Source organism: Ochlerotatus camptorhynchus, unplaced genomic scaffold (genome assembly GCF_037179485.1).
Source record: "Ochlerotatus camptorhynchus isolate MF236.1 unplaced genomic scaffold, CSIRO-AGI_Acam_v1.1 ptg000021l, whole genome shotgun sequence".
Taxonomy (NCBI): Eukaryota; Metazoa; Arthropoda; class Insecta; order Diptera; family Culicidae; genus Ochlerotatus; species Ochlerotatus camptorhynchus.
This window is the reverse complement of record NW_027040513.1, coordinates 2,426,316-2,447,364: the sequence shown is the minus strand read 5'-3', so window position 1 is coordinate 2,447,364 and position 21,049 is coordinate 2,426,316. Positions and strand designations below refer to the sequence as shown.

Sequence of the window (21,049 nt, the reverse complement as noted above, 5' to 3'; positions counted from 1 at the left end):
TTTATGTTATTCTGCAAGAGTGGTTGGTTGTGTAGAAGCCATCAAATGAGTAATATATTCACTTCATTAGCTTTGTTTTGCAGCTACAAGTTGAAAGTTGATTAGGATGTGTATAAAAATGACATTAGCGTTTATTGTCTGTTGTTATTCAGTGAGATTGGTAAATCGAATAATAGTTGTGAAAAAGTTGAGTGAACGGTCTACAAAACAATTTTGCTAGCATCTGCTTGTAGCTGTATCTGCAGCTTTTTTCCAGCTACTTTACAGCTTAACGCTGCAAAAGTTGGCTTACAAAGCAGAAAATGTTAGTTGGGGAGTTACTTCTATGGTAAAATCACAAACAAAGCGACAGACGAAGCGGCTCGAAAACTTTGATGATGAACCCACTATTGCAATTGCATGGCAACACTACTACCATAGAGGTAACTCTAAGACTAGAAGGTCCCGAAATAACGTGCTCAACTTTTTGGCTCAGCTCTGGTACTCTCTTCGGTCCCAAGCTAATCGATTCACCCCTCTAAACATAGGAAAAACGAATAACCCCTCATTTCATCTGTCAAACTTTCATAGCAAATCAAAACAAACATTGCGTAGTACTAGAATTTCGACTAGAATGGGGTACGTTAATCGTTTGCTTGGGACCAATAGGCTAGTCAAGTAGTGAGCCAATTTAAAATCGTTAGTTTCGTATTAATTGTTGCTACTACTGGATTGTACTAGCATTTTCACCAAATGTACTAGAATGGTTTGGTTCTATCTCTTTCATTCTACTCAAAACTGAAATGCATAAATTAATGACAAAATGAGACACTCTTTGCACACTGTCAAAGATTGCACACAAAATACACTTTCTTCAAATTAAAACAAAAATACTAGCCCATCTGGTGGCTGATGGCATAAGCTTCAATGAAAATTCAATTACAGCTAACGACATTATTTTAATTGGTTTCTTCGCCAGTTAGTCGTCTGTAACTTGGTTTGTGGTAAAACTGACGGAGGTACGGTAGAACAAAACAGCTTACTTTGACTATATGTTTTAGTATTACTTCTACGTGAAGTCAACGATTTACATAGTTGAAGATGCTAATTTCAAATAACAGACTGTAGTGGTAATTTTTATACGATAGATGGAGTAGATGAAAGCATAGAGTTGATAGTTCCGTTAGAGTACGGCAGTGTGAAGATTGCATATAGATATTAGAATAGAGAGCTAGGACAACTTTTAAGGAAGGTACAAATCGGTTTTTTCATCTCTGTTTACCAAACTCCCCCTTTGGAGAGGGATGGTGAGGGGTGTCCCCCCCCGCCACCACTGGCAAAAAGAGATGAAAACCGAACCTCACCATCCCTCTCAAAAGGGGGAGTTTGGTAAAGAGAGATGAAAAAACCGATTTGTACCTTCCTTAAAAGTTGTCCTAGCTCTCTATTCTAATATCTATATGCAATCTTCACACTGCGGTACTCTGTCGGAACTATCAACTCTATGCTTTCATGTACTTCATCTATCGTATAAAAATTACCACTACAGTCTGTTATTTGAAATTAGCATCTTCAACTATGTAAAACAGCTTACTTTTTCAGACTTGGATCGCAGTGCAGAATGCTAGAAATAGTAGTCTGTTGCCGTCATCCTCACCCACTATATTCATCACATTGATGTGAGCTCCACCGAAATCCGTAATTGTTGCCCCCAGGGAAGCTTCCTCTAGTTTCGATAACAATACTTCCCACGCAACAGAGTCAGTTTGTCTACTATGCTCGATAGGTTAGACGGTTTGACAGTTCGATAGGTAGATTTTTGTTTCAGTCTGCATAACTCTTCTATGGACGAGTGCACCGATGAATTTGAGTTCATGTACTGACGAAAATTTGACAGGAGAGCGGGGCAATGGTTACTAAAAATGAACACTAAATGTTCATTATCAATAAGCATTGCCCCGCTCTCCTGTCAAATTTCTATCAGTGTATGAAATCAAATCTATCGGTGCAGTCATCTATAGGATGCTGCACGCTGACGTCACGAATGAACGCCATGAACCCGCATTCATCAGTTTGTCATACAGTGGTGGTTTGTTTACCTTTGCTTGGTAGTCGATTGAAGTGAATGTGAGGTTAAAAAAAAAGAATTAAAAGATATGATATCCGACTATGTTCGTTTGAAAAATATTCCTCTTCAAAAAATCTAAAAAAACGTTTAATATTTTTTTGTTCTAAATCCATGTAAACAAACCACTGCCAGATGTCAAAATAAGTGAGGTTAACCCGACGGTGCAGCTTCCTATTATGAACTCTAGGTTTAACCAGCTAGTTCTGTTATGTAAACGTCGGTTAAGAACAAAGGGGTCAAAAGTAAGCACGTAGAAGGCAGGCCAGCGACAAGGCCTATACCAACAGCAGTGTTTGACAGTAGGCAGCATGTCCCGGACTCAAATCATTTATTTTGCTGTGCTGGGGCCGCTGTCACTGTATAATATGTTGCCTACGCGCCTGCCACTGGGCTGGTAGAAGGGGATTCAACTATAGTCGCTATATGTATAGTCTGGCGGATTGAATTTTGTTCCATCATAAAACGGACGGAACCAATTCAATATATTGTAGACTAGTAATCCTATATATATCAGTGCTAACATTTGAAAACGGCACAAAAGCCATTTGTAAACAAATGGTTTGTGGGCCCTTTACTCACTACTTGAAGTACACCCACGCGACACAACAGCAACCCCAACAAACAATTTGAGTTGATCAACAGCTGAATAAGCTATGTTTAAGCTGAAGAAGCTTGTTTTTGCCTGAATAAGCTTTTATTCAACATGCAATGTTTGTTGGGACATCGGGTAGGGGAAATTTTCCCCTTCCTGACGATGCTGTTGGTTTGCGTGGGCGTTCTTCGGGTAGCGAGTAAAGGGCCCACAAACCATTTGTTTACAAATGGCTTTTGCGCCGTTTTCAAATGTTAGCACTGATATATACGTAGCCTATAGCTCATACCGTAGTAGGCTGTGTATAAAAGAAAATGATTCACTTAGTTTGACAGTTGCACCATGACGAAGTGGCAGCGTATTGGTGATTTGTCCAAGGCGCAAAAGTCGCAAAAAGACATTTCAATCACCGTGAGAGTGTCCCGGTGGACCGTCAAAAGGGTTTTAGACCGAGAAAGGAAAGGACAACTATCCGCGAAGGTGGCCACAGGTCGTCCGAGGTCAGCTCGGATTCCGAGGGTTATCGCTGCTATCAAAAGGAAGATTCGGGTAAATCCAATGCGTTCAATAAGGAAAATGGCAAAGGAACACGGGATCAGTGACTTTACGGCACGGAAGTTCGTAAAGGAAAATTGCGGGGCGAAGTCGAGGGCACGGAAAAAAATTCACATGATTACCAACCGCATCCGGGAGCTACAAGTCAAACGATGCAAGAAAATCTTGAACTTCCTTAAGCGAAAAAATCCGGTAATCCTGTTCACCGACGGGAGCAGGTTTACCGTCGATCCCGTATCAAATTCCAGGACCGACCGGTATATTAGTTATCTTCCGGTAAAAGACGTGGCCGACGAGCACAAGAACGTGTATCTGACCAAGCATCCTGCTAGCGTTATGGTGTTTGGATTCGTGGCTTCCGATGGCAAAAAAATGGACCCGGTGTTCATTCCAGAAGGTGATTTTAAGTAAGTATGTTCTTCCGTGGATCAAAGAACAGTACGGTCCGAAGCCAAATGTTGTATTTCAACAAGATGGGGCTCCGTGCCACACCTCGAACCGTACTCAGAAGAGGTTGCAGGAACATCTTCCGTTCTGGGCGAAGGATATGTGGCCGCCATCTAGCCCCGATCTTAATCCGCTGGATTACTCAATATGGCGCGTCATGAAGGCCAAGGCCTGTTCCAAACGCCACCCGAGTACAGCAAGCCTCAGACATGCATTGACCCGTACCTGGAGAGAAATGGATCCAGACTACATTATTACAACCTGCCGTGCATTCCGGAAGCGTGTAGAGGCCGTAATTGCAGCAAGTGGAAACTCGATCGATGATTAACATAGTTTAAGACTCTGAGAAACATCCCTTCTTTGAATAAATAAAAAAACTCAAAAACGAAATTTTTGATATTTTTTTTAAATTTTGACATTGCAATGGTGCAAACATTATAACGCATACAGTCATTAAATAGCAAAACGATGTAGTGGTTCTCAAAATTTCGTAACAATTGGTAGTTTTGTTCCTTATCGAAAAATATTAGACCTGTATTTTTTTTATTTTCTCATTAGGGTGGTCCAAAAAATCGATTTTTTTTCTAATTTTTCCAAAAATTGCATTTTTTTTAAAAATCATAACTTTTGAACAATTGAACTGGTTTGAATGATCAAAATATCAAATGAAAGGTTATCAAAAGTACTTTTCAGAAAAAAAAATATAAAACATTTTGAAAATTTGAGTTTTGTATAGAAGAACTTTGATTGTATTTGTTTTTTATAGTTTTAGTTTATAGTAGACAATGGGCGTAACACGTTTTTATATTTTTTGAAAACTTAGGCTTTTCTACACAACATATAATAAAAATAAGCGATGTTTTTGAGCTACGATTTCGTTTTTCAGTTACGATTTTTTGATATATATATATATATATATATATATAAAGGAGAAATGGATGTAATGTCGGCCTAAATGCCCCTAATTTGGGTCCATAAATAAATTCAGCAATCGACTAAATTTTCAATAGTGACCAAAAATATCCATCCAACGACGCGTTCATCTAGATAAAATTGATAAATAGCATATTTTTAGCGATGGGCCCAATCTTAGAGCCATTTCCCCTAAATAGATTTGCCGAAGCAGCCATCTTGAGCCAATCAAGCAGCGAAAACTGTCAAAATGTGAGCCAAACGAGTATGTTTATCGTTTTCCAGAATATTTCAGTTGAAAAATATTGTAATCGGGGCGTAATAAATTCAACCAAAAAGTTTATTTTTTTCATATCTGCTGCTGAGTACAGTAGGCATGGCGGAACTGTCCGTATTATTAGTAGAATACCTTTTCTGTGGAGATTGAGGCACAATTAGCACGATGCCTCGGAAATGTGTAACGGAAAATTGGCAATGTATGAAAATTCATTGCTCAGTAATTTATCGATCGATTTTAAATCTATTGATACGATTGATCTATAGATATTTTTAAAGTATTTAGTTTCAAATGGCGTCAATAGATTTGAGATTCGTTAATAAATTGGTTAATATATGAGCTATGGTTTTTCAAACATTGTTAGTTTGCCTTTACACATTTTACCGGAGGCATTGTGTTCGGAGTGTTAACAGAGACCATCGCTGCTTGGCAGAGAATGAAAGAGACAAATCTCAATGAACATTTCAAATGGTCTTATCTTCTTCGATCGATTCTATTAATCGACTTTCTCTTCTAATAACCACTGCTAAGCAAACAGATTTCGCGCTAATTTTATCACATAGTTTGATAGAGGAGGTTCTTATCTAAGTTTTTGCAGCTGAGTTATTGACGATAGAGAAAGTCGGCGAAGAGAATCGATGAATGCAGACAGGACCTTCTGAAATGATTAATTAGAAAAAAAAAATCAAATTAATGCCTGGTGTTTATTTTCGTCGTCAATTCACGGAATGGTTTTCACACAACATGCATTTGGTCTTGGTGAACCGAAATCGCTTCAAGCAGCTTCAGAAGATTCCCACATTCTTTAGCAAAATAAAATTGCATGTGCTAGAAGTGCTTCTTCCAGCATTAAATCGTAACAAGACACCATCTAAAAAATATCATTATAACATACCCTGCACAAACGCATTATATCCTTGGCAGTCGACGGTAGTTCGCATAACTCTAGCCATTTTTTGCAAAGTTCAGCGTTTTCCGAAAATCAAAAAAAAAAAACTCACATTGTACATTTTCACGACCGCGGTTCAGGGCAAAACTTGGCAATGCACTTTATATTCAATAAATGTTATTCTAAATTCAAGGAAAAATAGTTCACCAGTTCACTGTGAATTAAAAAAAACATAAACAAACAAAATCGTAGCGTAGACAACGATCAAGTCACGCACAAAGCTGGAACATTTGACTCCGTGGCAAGTGTTGGCAGCTTTAGTAAACAAAAAAAAAATCACGTTGCCAAATCGTCTGATAATACTTCCGCGAATCTCTGTTTATAGGATTACTATTGTAGAATAACAATTGAAAAGGTACTGTAAACTTTTATAAACAAAACGTTGATTATTATTTCCTCGCCAATCGAACGCAATTTGCCAGCATCATCGGATAGGGGAAACTTTTCCCAACCCAAAGATGGTATTAGTTTGCGTATGCAAGCCTTGAGTCACGAGAAAAGGGTTTCCGAAGTTTTTTTTTCGTAATCATGTAAGTAAACCACTGGAATACGATAGGATGATTTTTTCTAGTGTAGCTTTCTATATTTCAAAGATTTCCTCAGACATTTAAACTCAATAACCACGATTGTAAATTACGACGTTTTCTACGAAAAAAAAAATATATCAACCAAAGTCAACCATTATGATAAATCATGACAATGTAAGAATATTTTTTCAAATATAACATTCTTCCTTCTAGAGGAAGTAAATAGTGCGACTTGGTCGCTTTTCTCACATTTGTTTTTGGTTTTTCTTTCCTTTCCATTTTCTGACTGTTTTATCACCACACCTTCTTCATTTCGTTGCCAATCTTTTTTGTTTGGTTTTAGTGTCTTTTTCTTCTTATTCTTTTTCTTCTTCTTCTTCAACAGTCCTCTTCTGCTCGCCTACCGCTATCTGTACACGATCATTTGAGAAGCACGGGATTGTGTAGCTATATTCCACTGACTCTTTCTGCTTTCTATTGGTTTACTTTAGGTTGGCGGAATGTCGTCGTGCTTTTCACTGACTGTCGTCACCTTTCTTCGCTGCACCGCATCCGGTAGGCCATTTTGAAATTTTTCCCGCTTCGATTTCGACAATGTACATTGAGTTTTGGGTTGCGTTCGTTTTTGCGATTGTGTCACTAGTTAGCAGGGTTTCCGTTTGTTTTTAATAGCTTAGTTTAGGATCTATAGAAAAAGAGTTTAAGAATTTATTTTGGTTTTAAATTTAATTGTTGTGCTTTTCTTTAGTTTACTTAGCTAGTATTTATTCATTTCCAGATTTTTGGTAGTAAATGCATCTTTTCTCTTCGAACTGTTCATCTTTCCACCATGGTCACTACATTTTTACTTTAATATTAAGAGTTTGAATTTGTTAAAAACCACTTTGTTCAATTAACTACTAAATACTAGAGATTGAATTTCTTTACTTAAACTATTATCTCTCACACACGTTCTCACTGTGTCTTAAGACTTAAATCTTTGCTTAACGATCGTTTGTTGCTACGGTTGGTACCCCTGAGTGGGTACCTAATATTGTTTGAAAGGGTTTGTGTTCATTATTTTTTATTTTTAGTAAAAAGCCTCTTGGGTTTGCCGTTTTTGAGGGAAATGCGGTGGTGGCGAAGGAATGGGGAGGGGGTGGGGAGAGGACGTAGGGAGGGGACTTAGATCCAATATTATACATCATCCTCGAGGCATTTGGTCGGCGTTGGCGAGTTCGCTTGCGAGGGAGCCGGGGGCAGCTGCAACGGGGGCATTTGGCTCAGGGCGACCGCCATTTGCTGCTGTTGGAACATTTGCGTTTGGATTGGGGGTAATATCATCTTCTGCTGCATCGTCATTGAGTTAATGGCATGGGTTAATTGATCTAATTTCTTATCCATCACAGATAGTTGCTGCTCGACGCGGTACAGCCGAGCGCCGACGGTCATCGGTTTGATGTTACCGACCCGATCGATCCCGGTCAGGTAGCTGCCCGGCTTGCCCAAGGTCTGGTCCAACCGCCGCTGCAGCTCCTTAATGCGGACCATCATGTTCAGGTGGCCCTGGGAGTACTGTTCGATCACATCGCGGACGTCGTACGGTTTGCGGGCCTGCTGGAATTTGCGCCGAGCGACGAAGTACTTGATTTTTCGGATGGCACGGATTGCATTCCGGTGCGCCTCCGTCAGTCTGCGAATGAAGAAGAAAAGAACAGGAACAAGTTTGGTTGAGAATGGTGCAGTTACTGCTATGAAGAAGATTATCATTAAAAAAAAAATAGCTTTCAACAATCAAGTAAAAGAACTTTATTTAAAGAATAATTATTTGATATCAGAAGCTCAGAAGTGCCCGACACTTCGTCGACTGTTGCTCGTCGAACTACATTCGGCGAAGCGACGGGTAGTGGAAAAACTTCAAAAATGCGTAAAATGATCGGTCATTAAAAAAGATCACACTACTGGGTAATGGGTTCGATTCCAAGTCCGGTTGAAACCAATTTTAACTGGCAGTATTCTCGGCAAACTCGGGCTTGTCACGACAAACAGAGCTTGTCACACAATTCATCGGCCCTTATTACCAATGTCACTTCACGGTGAAGTGACAACTTATTACTCACGGTGAAGTGATTCCCATTTGATTTACACGGCAATCACTTCACCGTGAGTGATAACTGGTCACTTCACTTCGTTTTCACTTTGAAATGACACTCGTCATAAGGCCCATGAGCTACATATTTTCATTGGTCAATTTTTATGTGGAATTAGTCATAATGCACAAATGCACATGAAATTCAGCTGGAAAAGAACGAATATGCAATGGTAGGCTCAGAAAGCTCTCAATTAAAGATTGTTGAGAACAGGCACAACTTCTAGAAGGAACTTAAAAATAAGAAGAAGAAGAGCGATCAAGCTAACAGTATTCAGTTAAGTGGCGTAGATATTTCAGTAGTACATTGCTTTGTAGTAGTTAAAAGTGATCACATTCCGATAATAGGAAACTTTTTGCAAAATAGACTTAACAAATTTAGCTAATGACTAAAATGATATTCTAAGACTAGAAGGTCCCGGAATAACGTGCTCAACTTTTTGGCTCAGCTCTGGTACTCCCTTCGGTCCCAAGCTAATCGATTCAACCCTCGAAACATAGGAAAATCCAATAAACCCTCATTTTATCTGTCAAACTTTCATAGCGAATCAAAACACCTTGTGTAGTACTGGAATTTTGACTAGAATGGAGTACGTTAATCGATTTGCTTGGGACCAATAGGCTAGTCAAGTTAGTTTCGTATTGATTGTTGCTTATATTGTTAATAGTACACGAGCGCCCTGACGAACCAGGCTGATCGTAAAAAGCACTTATTCGAAAAGAGCGCCGAACGAGCCTCTTCTACTCGTGACTCGTGACTTTCAGCTAGGGGTTTCAATACCGGGTGGTTTCTACTAAATAGACCGGTATATCAGTGTTAAACAGAAGTACTGTGGCTGTAGTTTTTCGATTGTGTTATTGCGCAATGGTGATAAGGTTCTATTAGTTCCAAGCCCCGTATACGATAATTTATTCTAATTGAATTAGTTCTTGAAATCGTAATTTGTGTGTTTCTCTCACATTCTCTTTTATTACCCGGTATGACCGCGATCGCACGTGATCTATTGTTTGGTTGGTGTGATGAACTAAGCTTTTGTTTCCGTGAGTTTGGTGTGTTTTTAAGAGAATAGATACCACAAACAAGTTCGATCTTGCAGTCCTTGACATTGGCTCATAGTTGATTGCAGCGAATGACCGAGATTAGTGATGATAATTCCAGCCTAGCAAAAATGGAAAGTTAATCATACCCTAAAATTTTAGATTTTAAACATTGGCTAGAGGGACATATGCGTGTAATGGTAGTCATTCTACATTTCTTGATCGAATATAAAGAAGGTACAATCTTTGATTTAGGCTTGGTTTGGCGAGTTCGTTCCAGTAGAAAAATATTCTGATACATTTATTTTCAATGGTATTGATTTCCTTTTGTTGCCTTGCGGAATACCTTCGATTGCATGTGATTTTCCGGGAACCTTGGTTAGGTCGAGTCAATGGTTGTGAGGTGGAAGAGTGGCACATGGCCTAGGCGGTCCGACGAATTGAGAAAGACAAACACGTTTTAAAGCGCAAAGAGTAGTTCCACGTGAAAAAGTTAGGGGAAATGGCGGCTTCGGCAATACCTTATTCAATTATCGTCAGGGGGTTAACAAAGTCCTAGAGCACTCAAATTTGGTCAATAGATGCTCAAGGATGCTGTTTACCTCCTGACAATAATTGAATAAGGTATTGCCGAAGCCGTCATTTACCCTTTATGACCAGAATTGAGTCTTTCCGATTTAAATGAAATTTTATCTGTGTTTTGACAGGGAGGTAAAAAATATTTTGAACATTTAGACTCAAGCACGAAATTTTAAAAGAGCGTATGAGCTTGATTTTTTGGCGTGAAAAAAAATACACTAAAATAAATAATTGACCTTTTTTTAAATTGTTTTCTTACAAAAAATAAGTCTATTAGTGACTTTTAAACATAATTCTGAGATGCTGCAAATTGTATTAACAGATAAAACTACGGATAGAAATAGTTTCAAAAGGCATTTCCTGAAGAAGATGTTTTTTTTTTATAATCCATTTATTTGTCAAGGCTCAAATGCGTTAGCTTTGCGGAGCCGAATATTCTTTACATAATTGTGTGTGAATATAATTTTCTTACAACTAATGTTAGTAGAACGGAGGCCGATTACTCGCGGTTTACTCGAGATTAGGGATTACATTTATTTATCATTTGGAGGGAGGACAAGGGAAAGCATTTTGAACTAATTTAAAACTTAAACGTAAAGGATGACTAAAACACAAAACATAAAACACATACATCAACAGCTTTAAGAAAGTCGTAAATAAGCTTCATAAAGTCGATATCACGGCAAGCCAAGACGTCTCTAATTGGCTTAAAGGGTTGTTTTCCTCGGACCCTAAGGGAATCACACAGAACGGATCTCGCCTCATGATACAAGGAGCAGGACCAAACAACATGCTCGATGTCGTGATAACCATTTCCACAGGTACATAAGTTGCTGTCGGCGAGCGTAATACGGAAGAGGTGGGCGTTTAACGAACAGTGATTGGACATGAGTCTGGACATTACACGAATAAAATCACGACTCATATCGAACCCTTTGAACCAGGGTTTGATCGACACCTGTGGGACAATAGAATGTAGCCATCTTCCCAGATCACCATCATTCCACTTTTGTTGCCAGTTGGCGAGGACTTGCTGACGAGAAATCGTGAAAAATTCGGGGTAGGCGATTTGTCGCTCGAAAATATCGCCTTCCATAGCGCCCACCTTGGCCAGCGAGTCCGCTTTCTCATTGCCCGGGATAGAGCAATGAGAAGGGACCCATACCAAGGTGATGATATGCGAGCTGTTTGATAAAGCACTCAATGACGATCGTATTTCCTGGAGGAAATACGCTGAGTGTTTTATCGGCCTCATTGAACGCATAGCCTCCAGGGAGCTTAGGCTATCCGTAAAAATGAAATAATGGTCAGGTGGAAGTGGGGTAATACGCTCTAACGTATACGATATAGCTGCTAGTTCAGCAACGTATACCGAACACGGCTTTTGAAGCTTGTATGAGGCGCTATGAAGATCGTGAAATACTCCAAAACCAGTGGACGCATTTATCACCGACCCATCTGTGAAAAATCTCTTCTCGGTGGGGACGTGGCGGTATTTGTTCGCAAAAATAGTTGGGACAATCAGGGAACGGTGAGGCTCTGGAATTCCTTGAATCTCCTGCCTCATTGTGAGATCGAATCTCACGGAAGAACAACTGAAATGATGGGAGACAGCGCGATTGGGGTTGAACGAGGAGGAGCCGATGTCCAGAGTCATGTACTAGTAGTACAAGCTCATGAATTGTGTTTGAGGATTCCGCTCTAGCAGCTCCTCAAAGTTTTCGATCACCAGCGGGTTCATGACTTCACAGCGGATGAGGAACCGGAACGATAAATCCGCAAAACGATTTGTTAAGGGGAGGACGCCCGCAAGAACTTCAAGACTCATGGTATGCGTCGATTGCATACAACCTAGCGCGATTCGAATGCAACGATATTGAATCCTTTGGAGCTTCAATATGTGCGTCCCCGCCGCCGATTGAAAGCAAAAGCTACCGTACTCCAAAATCGAGAGAATGGTGGTCTTGTAGAGTCTTATCAGATCTTCCGGATGGGCTCCCCATGAAGTGCCGGTAATGGAACGAAGGAAATTGATTCGCTGTTGGCATCTCTGCCTCAGATACGCTATGTGTTTCCCAAGTGCACTTGGAATCGAACTAGACACCTAAATACTTAAACGACATGCTGTGAGTGATTGTTCTACCCATAAGTTGAAGCTGAAACTGTGCTGGATAAAGCTTCCTAGAAAAAAACAACCATCTCTGTTTTCTCCGGAGAGAATTCGATACCCAGATTCATTGCCCAAGTAGACAAATTATCCAAGGTATCTTGCAATGGTCCTTGCAGGTCCGGTGCTGTTGGTCCAACCATGGAAACCACGCCGTCATCTGCAAGCTGCCTTAGCGTGCAATTTTCGGCCAGTCATTCATCAATGTCTTTGACATAGAAATTGTACAGGAGGGGACTTAAACATGAGCCTTGTGGAAGACCCATGTAGCTGATTCGTGCAATTTCTGAGTTGCCATGAGAGAAGCTCATTCGTTTCTCGGACAACAAATTAAACAGGAAATTGTTGATAATCGGAGAAAGCCCACTCGCATGGAGTTTGTCCGAAAGGATGTCGATGCAAACAGAATCAAATACCCCTTTAATGTCCAAGAAAACTGAACCCATCTGCTGTTTTTCAGCATAGGCTGATTGGATTTCAGTTGAAAGCAACGCAAGGCAGTCGTTCGTCCCTTTGCCCCTACGGAATCCAAATTGCGTATCTGAGAGTAAGCCATTCGCCTCGACCCACTTGTCCAGACGAAGAAGAATCATTTTTTCTATTAGCTTCTGAATACACAACACCATCGCGATGGGACGGTACGAATTATGATCCGACGCGGGTTTACCGGGCTTCTGGATGGCGATAACTCTCACTTGTCTCCAGTCATCCGGAACAACGTTGAGCTCAAGGAATCGATTGAACAAGTTCAACAATCACCTCTTTGTGAATTCTGGGAGGTTCTATAGTCTGGTTGTACAGAATCTTATCTGCTCGGGCATTCACTTCGTCTATAATCGAACGGCTCTCGGTAACCGTTTGAAATAGCACGCTCTGATTCGCATCAACTCCGTGACACTGAATGGTACTTCCGGAAGCGATCTGGGGGTGCACCTCCCGGTTATTGTTGTGTAACGTGCGGTGGTGGTGCACCTCTTCAACCCTGAACAGAGCAGTCCAAGCGTTCGGTTCAGGCGGCCAATTACCTCGTCTAACTTCTTGTTGACCGTCCGCAGCTGGCCATGAGTCGCCATTTGTGCTTCCCGAATCTGCCTCAACTTCAGAGCATTGTAATTTTCGAACCAATTCTTCAAATCGCCCTTCTGCAACTCCTTTTTGGTATGCTGCCTTTTGCAGTTCGAGCTTCTTCTGGTAGTCCTCATAAATATTCCTGTCTCAGCATGGTCCGGGAACTTTCTTCTATAGTGGCTATATTTATAGTCTGCGCACTAAGATTTTGTTTTAGTGTTCGGTAAATTTTACCGAAATCTGAACAGCTGAACGTTCGGTAAAACTTTGACCTTCATTTTAAAGTCCATTGAATTAAAAAATAATTTCAAAACATGTTCAACCTTGTTTGAACGATCAAATCTTGTCATTTTAGTGTAGATTTAGTTTCAAAGTAACTGAAAAGCAATTGAATTAAATTGCATAAATTTTACCGAACAGTTATGCTGTTCAGATTTCGGTAAAAATTAACAAAGTCGGCGATAATTTGTGGCGGATATAATTTCGATCTATCAAAAAGCGGAACCTATTAAATAAATTGTAGAGTCTGTACAATGTAGACAAACAATTGAAAAGGTTCTATCAACTTTTATAAATGAGTGGCATTTAATTTCTGTTGGTCCCTGGTCCATGAGTTGATGGGTCAATAGGTAGAGTCCAGGTGTGGGAGCTGCCTTCCTGGCGTTGGTAGCATTGGTACTCAGTACGGAAATAGAGCCTTGAGTCACGAGAAAATGGTTTCCGTAGTTTCAAAAGCTGATGTGTCTTTTTCTGTTGTTGGTCGTGATGTGCTCGACTGGTTCTGCTATTTGAAAGTTCCATTGGTTCCCGACATTCTATCCCCCAGACTATAAATATAGCGACTACACTTCTTCGTTGGTCTGTCCGGGGCAGTGCTGAGATTTGTCATTGTCATTGACAGACTTTCGCGCGATATTGACAAAATTGTTCGTCACATAGTCACTGACAGACTTGATCCTCAAAAAAACCTTCGTCAAAATCTCATTCATTTTTTCGTCAATGACAAAGATTCACCTGGTAACAAAAAGTGCAATTTAGTACATTCTGTGTCACATTATTGTTATCCAAGTAGCTGAGGACGTAGATACTTGTTCACTAAAATGGATCCATGTAATTGTTTTGCTCAAGTCATTTAATTTTGTTACAAATTTAGCTAATAAACAAATCTGCACATGTTCGTCACTGACACCATTGTCATTGACAATTGACATGGTTTGCCTTGACTATGACTGTTAGCTAAAATGAGTGACCAAAGCAGAATTGTCAATATCACCGTGTACTGTCGAGATTTTGCAGCACTGGTCCGGGGATATGCAGTGACGTGGTAGGAATGTTGATTGAGTAATTTTCACCTGTCAGTTTTGAAAACAACTCATTTCAATAAATCATGGACGAGTGCACCGATTAATTTCTCGCGATAGTTTTCAAAATGTCCCAATTAACAAATGTAAACCAATTGAGTTAATCGATACAAAATATTGCCCTTCTATTATTGTATGTGATACAAGCACATCCATCAAAATTAACTTTCATTAATTGAAGATAATCATGGGTCAAAAATTGCCCACTGTAAAGGGCGAACACGAAATTATTACGACACCGAAAATGTCATGCCAATTTTCTTATAATGTTTAGAATCAAACCAAAATTTTAGGGTAGTTTTATACATATATTTACTTCAAAAATCAAAAGAAAAGTTAATCGATGGAGCCTTGAGTGTAAAATTGAACGCATTTTCACTTGATGCCCTCCATCAAAGTCTTTACAGTGTCATCCGGTACCAGTTTCTCAGTTTTTTTTCCATTTTCTTAACATGTCCTTCTCGTCTTTGACTGTCTTCTTGCTCTTCCGAAGTTCCCGCTTCATTATTGCCCAGTACTGCTCCACCGGGCGCAGCTCCGGACAGTTTGGCGGATTCATGTCATTTGGAACAAAATGGACAGAATTGGCCTCATACCACTCCAGGACACTTTTAGAATAGTGGCATGATGCCAAATCTGGCCAAAATAGCGGAGCTTCGTCGTGCTGCTGCAAGAACGGCAAAAGGCGCTTCTCGAGGCACTCAGATTTGTAGATCTCGCCATTTACTGTGCCCTTTGTCACGAAAGGCTCACTCCTCAGTCCGCAAGAGCAGATAGCCTGCCAAATGAGATATTTGGAGGCGAACTTCGACATTTTCTTCTTCTTAAATTTGTCGTCCACATCGAACTTGCTCTTGCCGGTGAAAAACTCCAACCCCGGAATTTGCTTAAAATCGGCTTTTATATACGTTTCGTCGTCCATCACACAGCAGCCATATTTTGTCAGCATCTTCTCGTAGAGCTTCCGTGCCCGAGTTTTAGCCGTCGATTGTTGCCGCTCATCGCGGTTTGGGAAGTTCTGTACCTTGTATGTATGTAGTCCAGCTCTCTTCTTTGCATTCTGGACGTAGCTCTGCGACATGCCGATCTTTTTAGCCAAATCACGGCTTGAGACGTTGGGATTTGCTTTAATCATCCGCTTCACCTTTCCCTCCATCTTTTTGTTCTCCGGTCCCGGTTTTCTTCCAGCTCCTTTGCCATGGTCCAACGTCAACCGCTCCTGGAACCGCTTCAACACTCTGGAGACGGTTGAATGGTGAATGTTCAACATTTTTCCCAACTGCCGGTGCGACAGGTCAGGAAATTCCAGGTGTTTGGAATAAATTTGTTCTCTCAACTCGCGTTGGTTCACCTCCATTTTCGTTGAATCGAAAAACGCGACTTCGAGTTTGACAGCATGTACACAATACACATCAATGAGAAAGTGTGCAAAATTTGGTTGATTTTTATCCAATGGTAAAAAAGTTATGCCCTGTTGAATATGTCGCAATAATTTCGTGTTCGCCCTTTACAATTGTCCACTTGTACCATTGTGGAATGATATGACTTGATTCTTACTTTTTTATAAAGATGGGGCATGGAAAACCAATCCAAGGTTTTAACGAGGGGGCGACTCTATCTACGATATACGAAAAATTGTATTTTGATGTGGTTAGCTGCGCGCACGCTGAGCAGATAGAAAAAGATTGATGACGATTCTGAAAATTTCTTGCAAAAAGATGATACGCGATGCAAGTAGATGCGAGCAATGAAAGAAATTTTTTCGAAGATTGATTCGCTAGTGTGAGATATGTTGAGCATCTAGAATTGAGATTTAGATGTGTCACCCTTCTCGGGTTTTAGGTAAGGGTACCAGTCATTTTTCTGATGTTAGGTACTCCATTCTGAAATCTGTGAAAGGGAATCTAGTATCATGTAGATCAAAACGTCTAATGTAACACTCATTGAGTCTGTCATTGAGAAAAATCGTCCAATGTAGCATTTCCGAACCACAAATTGATTAGTCAAAACGTTCTTTGTGATGTTTTCTACATTGTAGCATGAAATTCAAAGTAAAATTGTAATTTTTGGATTGGATTGCATTTTCAACGTTTCGCTGACTACTTCAATTTCGATTTTCTCAAAATGACGGATATATTACATTGGTCCCTTTGACAAGTTACGCGAGATTTGAGTTCACTCACTCGAGAAAAAGTGATACAAGCTCGACGGGGAATGCTTTCTTATAATAAACTCTAAATATTTATGAATAATGAACATTTAGTGTTCATGATTAATAAACATTGCCCGCAGCTTTTTTCACTTTTTTTTCAAGTGAGTGAACTCAAATTTATCGGTGCATTTGTCCATAGCCTTCTGACGGGTGTTCAATAAAAAAAATGAGATTTTTTGCTATATGACTGTAAATTTTTTTTTGCGCTATTGATTTAAAAACTCTTGGCTCCGAAAAGTTTTTTTAAACGGTAAAGTCTTACCAAATCGACAAATAGAAAAAAAAATCTTGAATTGTTCAGAAATTTGAATTCTGAACTTTACAAGATTTTTTTTCTATTGGTCGATTTGGTAAGACTGCTGTTAAAAAAAAAAACTTTTCGGAGCCGAGAGTTTTTAAATCAATAGTGACCTAAGAGGCTGTACCATTAATAATTATTGTTGAAATTTTTAAATGGAAAATAATAACTAAATTTTCCATTACGAAACTATCTTATAAAAATTACTTTACTAATGTCCAATATAGAGTGTCCCGGAAAGCATAAGCACTGTTTGTTATTGGAATAAATCAACGTTATGTTAACAAACTCAAATTTTTATTTCATATAAACGTTCTCTATAGTATTCTCTTTCAATTGGATGAAAATAATCTGCAGTTCCTTTAATCGTATGCCAAGCAGCGAACTTTTGATCTGACGCTGCCCATGAGCTTCAGCACAGGTTCCTTGGCGATAATTTTGGCCACTTTTGTCCACACGCTTTTTGAGTCTACCCAGTTACTGAGTAGACTCCACTGATTCTTGCGTCAAGTGTGGAGTTGTCAAAATTTGTTCTGATGCGTAAAAGCTACTGGGATTCTGGGTAAATTGATATAATAATAATTTCCAAACACTTAAAATGGGGCACCAAAGAAAACATATATTTTGCGCAGTGTGAACATGAAATGTTTAGATGTGATACAGCTGAAACAACAACCACGGAAATTTTTGAATGGTAGCACATGGCAGCAGCTTGTTGGTAAGTATATTGAAAGTTTTCTATCTTTAAACTTCCTCTAAATTCTTAATTTTTCAGGAATCTAGTGCAGTTTATAACCTCCGACCAAGCCAGAGACTCATTCATCGATGTTTGTTTTGGACGCTTCTAGTCTTACAAGTAATTGATGAACAAGTGAGCAGCTAACCTTTTAAATATATAATTTAGCCAATTGATATACGTTGATTGATGGTATCAATTGTTATGCATATGCATATTAAAAGAAAACTTTTGAGTATTTAATTTCGATAAAAAAGAGTGCCTTAAAGTGTTTCCGTAGATATCCCTTGATTTCATCTCTTTTGGCACTTATAGGATGCTGCAGTAGACTGATGCAAAATTTGACTTTTTCGCTCCACAGTGCTTAAATGGTTTCAAATTGGGTCCTGATTAGCCTCCTAAAATTACAACTCATTTGGTTAGAAACAGACTTCGCACAAGCCATTTGAAGTTTACATGTAAATTACTATGGGAAATCTCAACTTTTTGTTCATTGCCTTCTAGTCTTTTTCCATAATAAGTTGCGAAACAGTTCGATAACCATTCTTATAGAAAATTTTCTCAGCTACAACTTTGCTGAAGATCGTTTCTATGTAAAACGAGACAAACGAGACAGGAAAAAGTTATTAATTATTTAAGAGATTGGTAAACTTATGGCATGATCAAGCAGCTGCTCTGTAGGCAACACTGTATTTTGCAGTGTGACATAGTAGCCATGATTTTTGTGTCCTATTCAACGCCCCAGAAACACCAATGTTGCCTGCTGAGCAGTTGATTGAGCATGATCATAAGACATCAGCGCATTGAACCATTGATAACTTTCGATCCTTGCATTTAATCAAAATGTGTTCTTGAGCAAAGTTGTAGCTGGGAAAATTTTCTACAAATACAGTTGAAAGTTTTTGAAGCCGACCGATATGGTGAATTACTAGATAGACATGAACAAAAATCTTGGTTTCACCATAGTAATTCCTATACAAACTTCAAATGGTTTGTGCCATCTCAGTTTCTCACCAAATGGGTTCAAATTTTGAGAGGTTAGTCTGGACCCGATTTGGAATCGTTTAAGTATTGTGGAGCGAAAATTTCAAATTTTGCATCACTCTAATGCTGCAGGCTGACGTCACGAATGAACGCGATGAACCCGCATTCATCAGTTTTACATCCATTGCTGTTTTGCTTACCTTTGCCTGTTAGTCCATTCAAGTGGATTAAAGTTTTTAAATAAAAAGGACCCAAAGATATGTTATCTGACTTTGTTCTTTGTTCAAAAAGCTTCCTCTCTAAAAAGTCCAAAATAAAATTTTAAAACTATTTTTTTTCAAAGTCTATTTAAACAAACCACAGCGAGATGTCACAAAAAGTGAGGTTAATGCGACGGTGCAGCTCCCTATTACACATTGATTGCTTTGTACCAAGCTACCGTGTCTTTCGAGTAGTGCAATCGGCCAAAATAGTACTGGGCTATCATGTTGACGGATCATCGGCCACAGACGCCCATTCAAACACTCCCGAACGTAAATTTCAGTGTTCATCGTCTCCTTCGTCACAAATAGCTTTGACAACATGCCATACTCATATCGCTTGCCAAACCATGGCCTTCTTACCAAATTTTTCGGTAAAAATGACTTATCGGCATCGTCAACTTCCTGTCCATCAAGGACTGCACACTTAAAAACAGCGTTTCCAGGTCATTTTCAGAAAAATCTGGACCACTTAAAATATAAAATCTGGAAACATCTGGAATGCTCTAAAAAGTCCTAATTTCCTCAAACTGGTAATCATTCCTAAATTCCTTTAGAATATTGTTAACATTTTCCTTGGTACACTCTTCAGAATGACCGTCACACTCTTCCCATACTTAACCGATAGTTCCCTTTGAACTGCTCTGTACTGCCTATAATCTTATATCAGTCCCTTATGGAAAAAGTAGGCATTGTGAAAATGGCAGTTGAAGTTAAGAAGTGCAATTTCCAAGTCAATATTTAAAAAATCATAGTAAATTCATCGATAATATTGTCGAATTAAAATCAGTAGCAATGCAGTTTGCATGGTTTGTTATATCCGCGAAAAATATGCAAAAGCAAAACCTTAACATAGTTTCTGGACGATTTAATTTCAGGATGGGACTGATATGTGATTACTTTGCTTGATGGGACAAACTGACGTGATGTTGTTTTCACATTTTTAATTATAAAAGTCGATAGCTTTATCACATAACATGAAAGTAGATGGCAATTGACAGTGGATAGCGTTGTTATCTCAAAATTTACGAAAATCCATATGGGACTGATATGCGAATATAGGCAGTGTAGGTAAGGTCAGAATTATTTTGAAATCCTCTACAGTATTTCCTAAAGGGTGTCCACGATGAAATTGCCACACACAAAATTGATTCGCAAAATTCGAGTTTTCATCCGATTGCCATCAAATTTTCAGGGATTGAGAAATAACTATTAAGCTTCATTTTACCATTTAACTCGTATTTTATTTACAGTCCATACGCAAATGCCCGCACCTTGGCCTTAACCCCGGCCATAAGATTCTGCACAACCTGTGAATCAACCGTTTTTTGCATGTAAACCCATACTTTCTTCAGTTCCTCGACTGTCTTCACTACCTTAGGTCGCTTAAGAAGGTGCTGTTTCATAATCGCCCAGTACTTCTCGATGGGGCGGAGCTCCGGAGTGTTCGGAGGGTTGAACATTTTCGGCACGAAATTGACCTTATTGTCCGCATACCACTTCAGCACGTCCTTGGAGTAGTGGCATGAGGCCAAATCCGGCCAGAAGATTGTTGGGACGTTGTGGGCCTTCAGGAGAGGAAGCAGCCGCTTCTGGAGGCACTCTTTTATGTACACCTGTCCGTTCATCGTGTCCTGGGTCACGAAAGGTGCACTCCGCTTCCCGCACGTGCAGATGGCTTGCCAAACCAGGAATTTCTTCGCAAATTTGGACATCTTCTGAGTGCGGACATGCTCCGGAACGCTGAACTTATCCTTGGCCGTGAAAAACAGGTTGTCGGGGATCTGTTTGAAGTCGGCCTTCACATATGTTTCGTCGTCCATGATGCAGCATTCAACTTTCGTCAGCATGT

The 21,049-nt window shown here is 39.6% G+C and overlaps 2 protein-coding genes across 3 annotated transcripts in view; both read right to left on the bottom strand.

Moving 5' to 3' along the window:
* Positions 1-21,049, bottom strand: part of LOC135703351 (uncharacterized) — a 416,348-nt gene that overhangs the window by 202,236 nt on the left and 193,063 nt on the right. The window lies entirely within an intron of this gene.
* The window catches only part of LOC135703833 (potassium voltage-gated channel subfamily KQT member 1-like), a 745,326-nt gene continuing 731,819 nt past the window's right edge, over positions 7,543-21,049 (bottom strand). For both annotated transcript variants that reach the window (XM_065225170.1, XM_065225162.1), the window contains one exon: positions 7,543-8,038. In XM_065225170.1, the coding sequence (XP_065081242.1) occupies positions 7,543-8,038 (496 nt within the window). The remainder of the gene's footprint in view (positions 8,039-21,049) is intronic.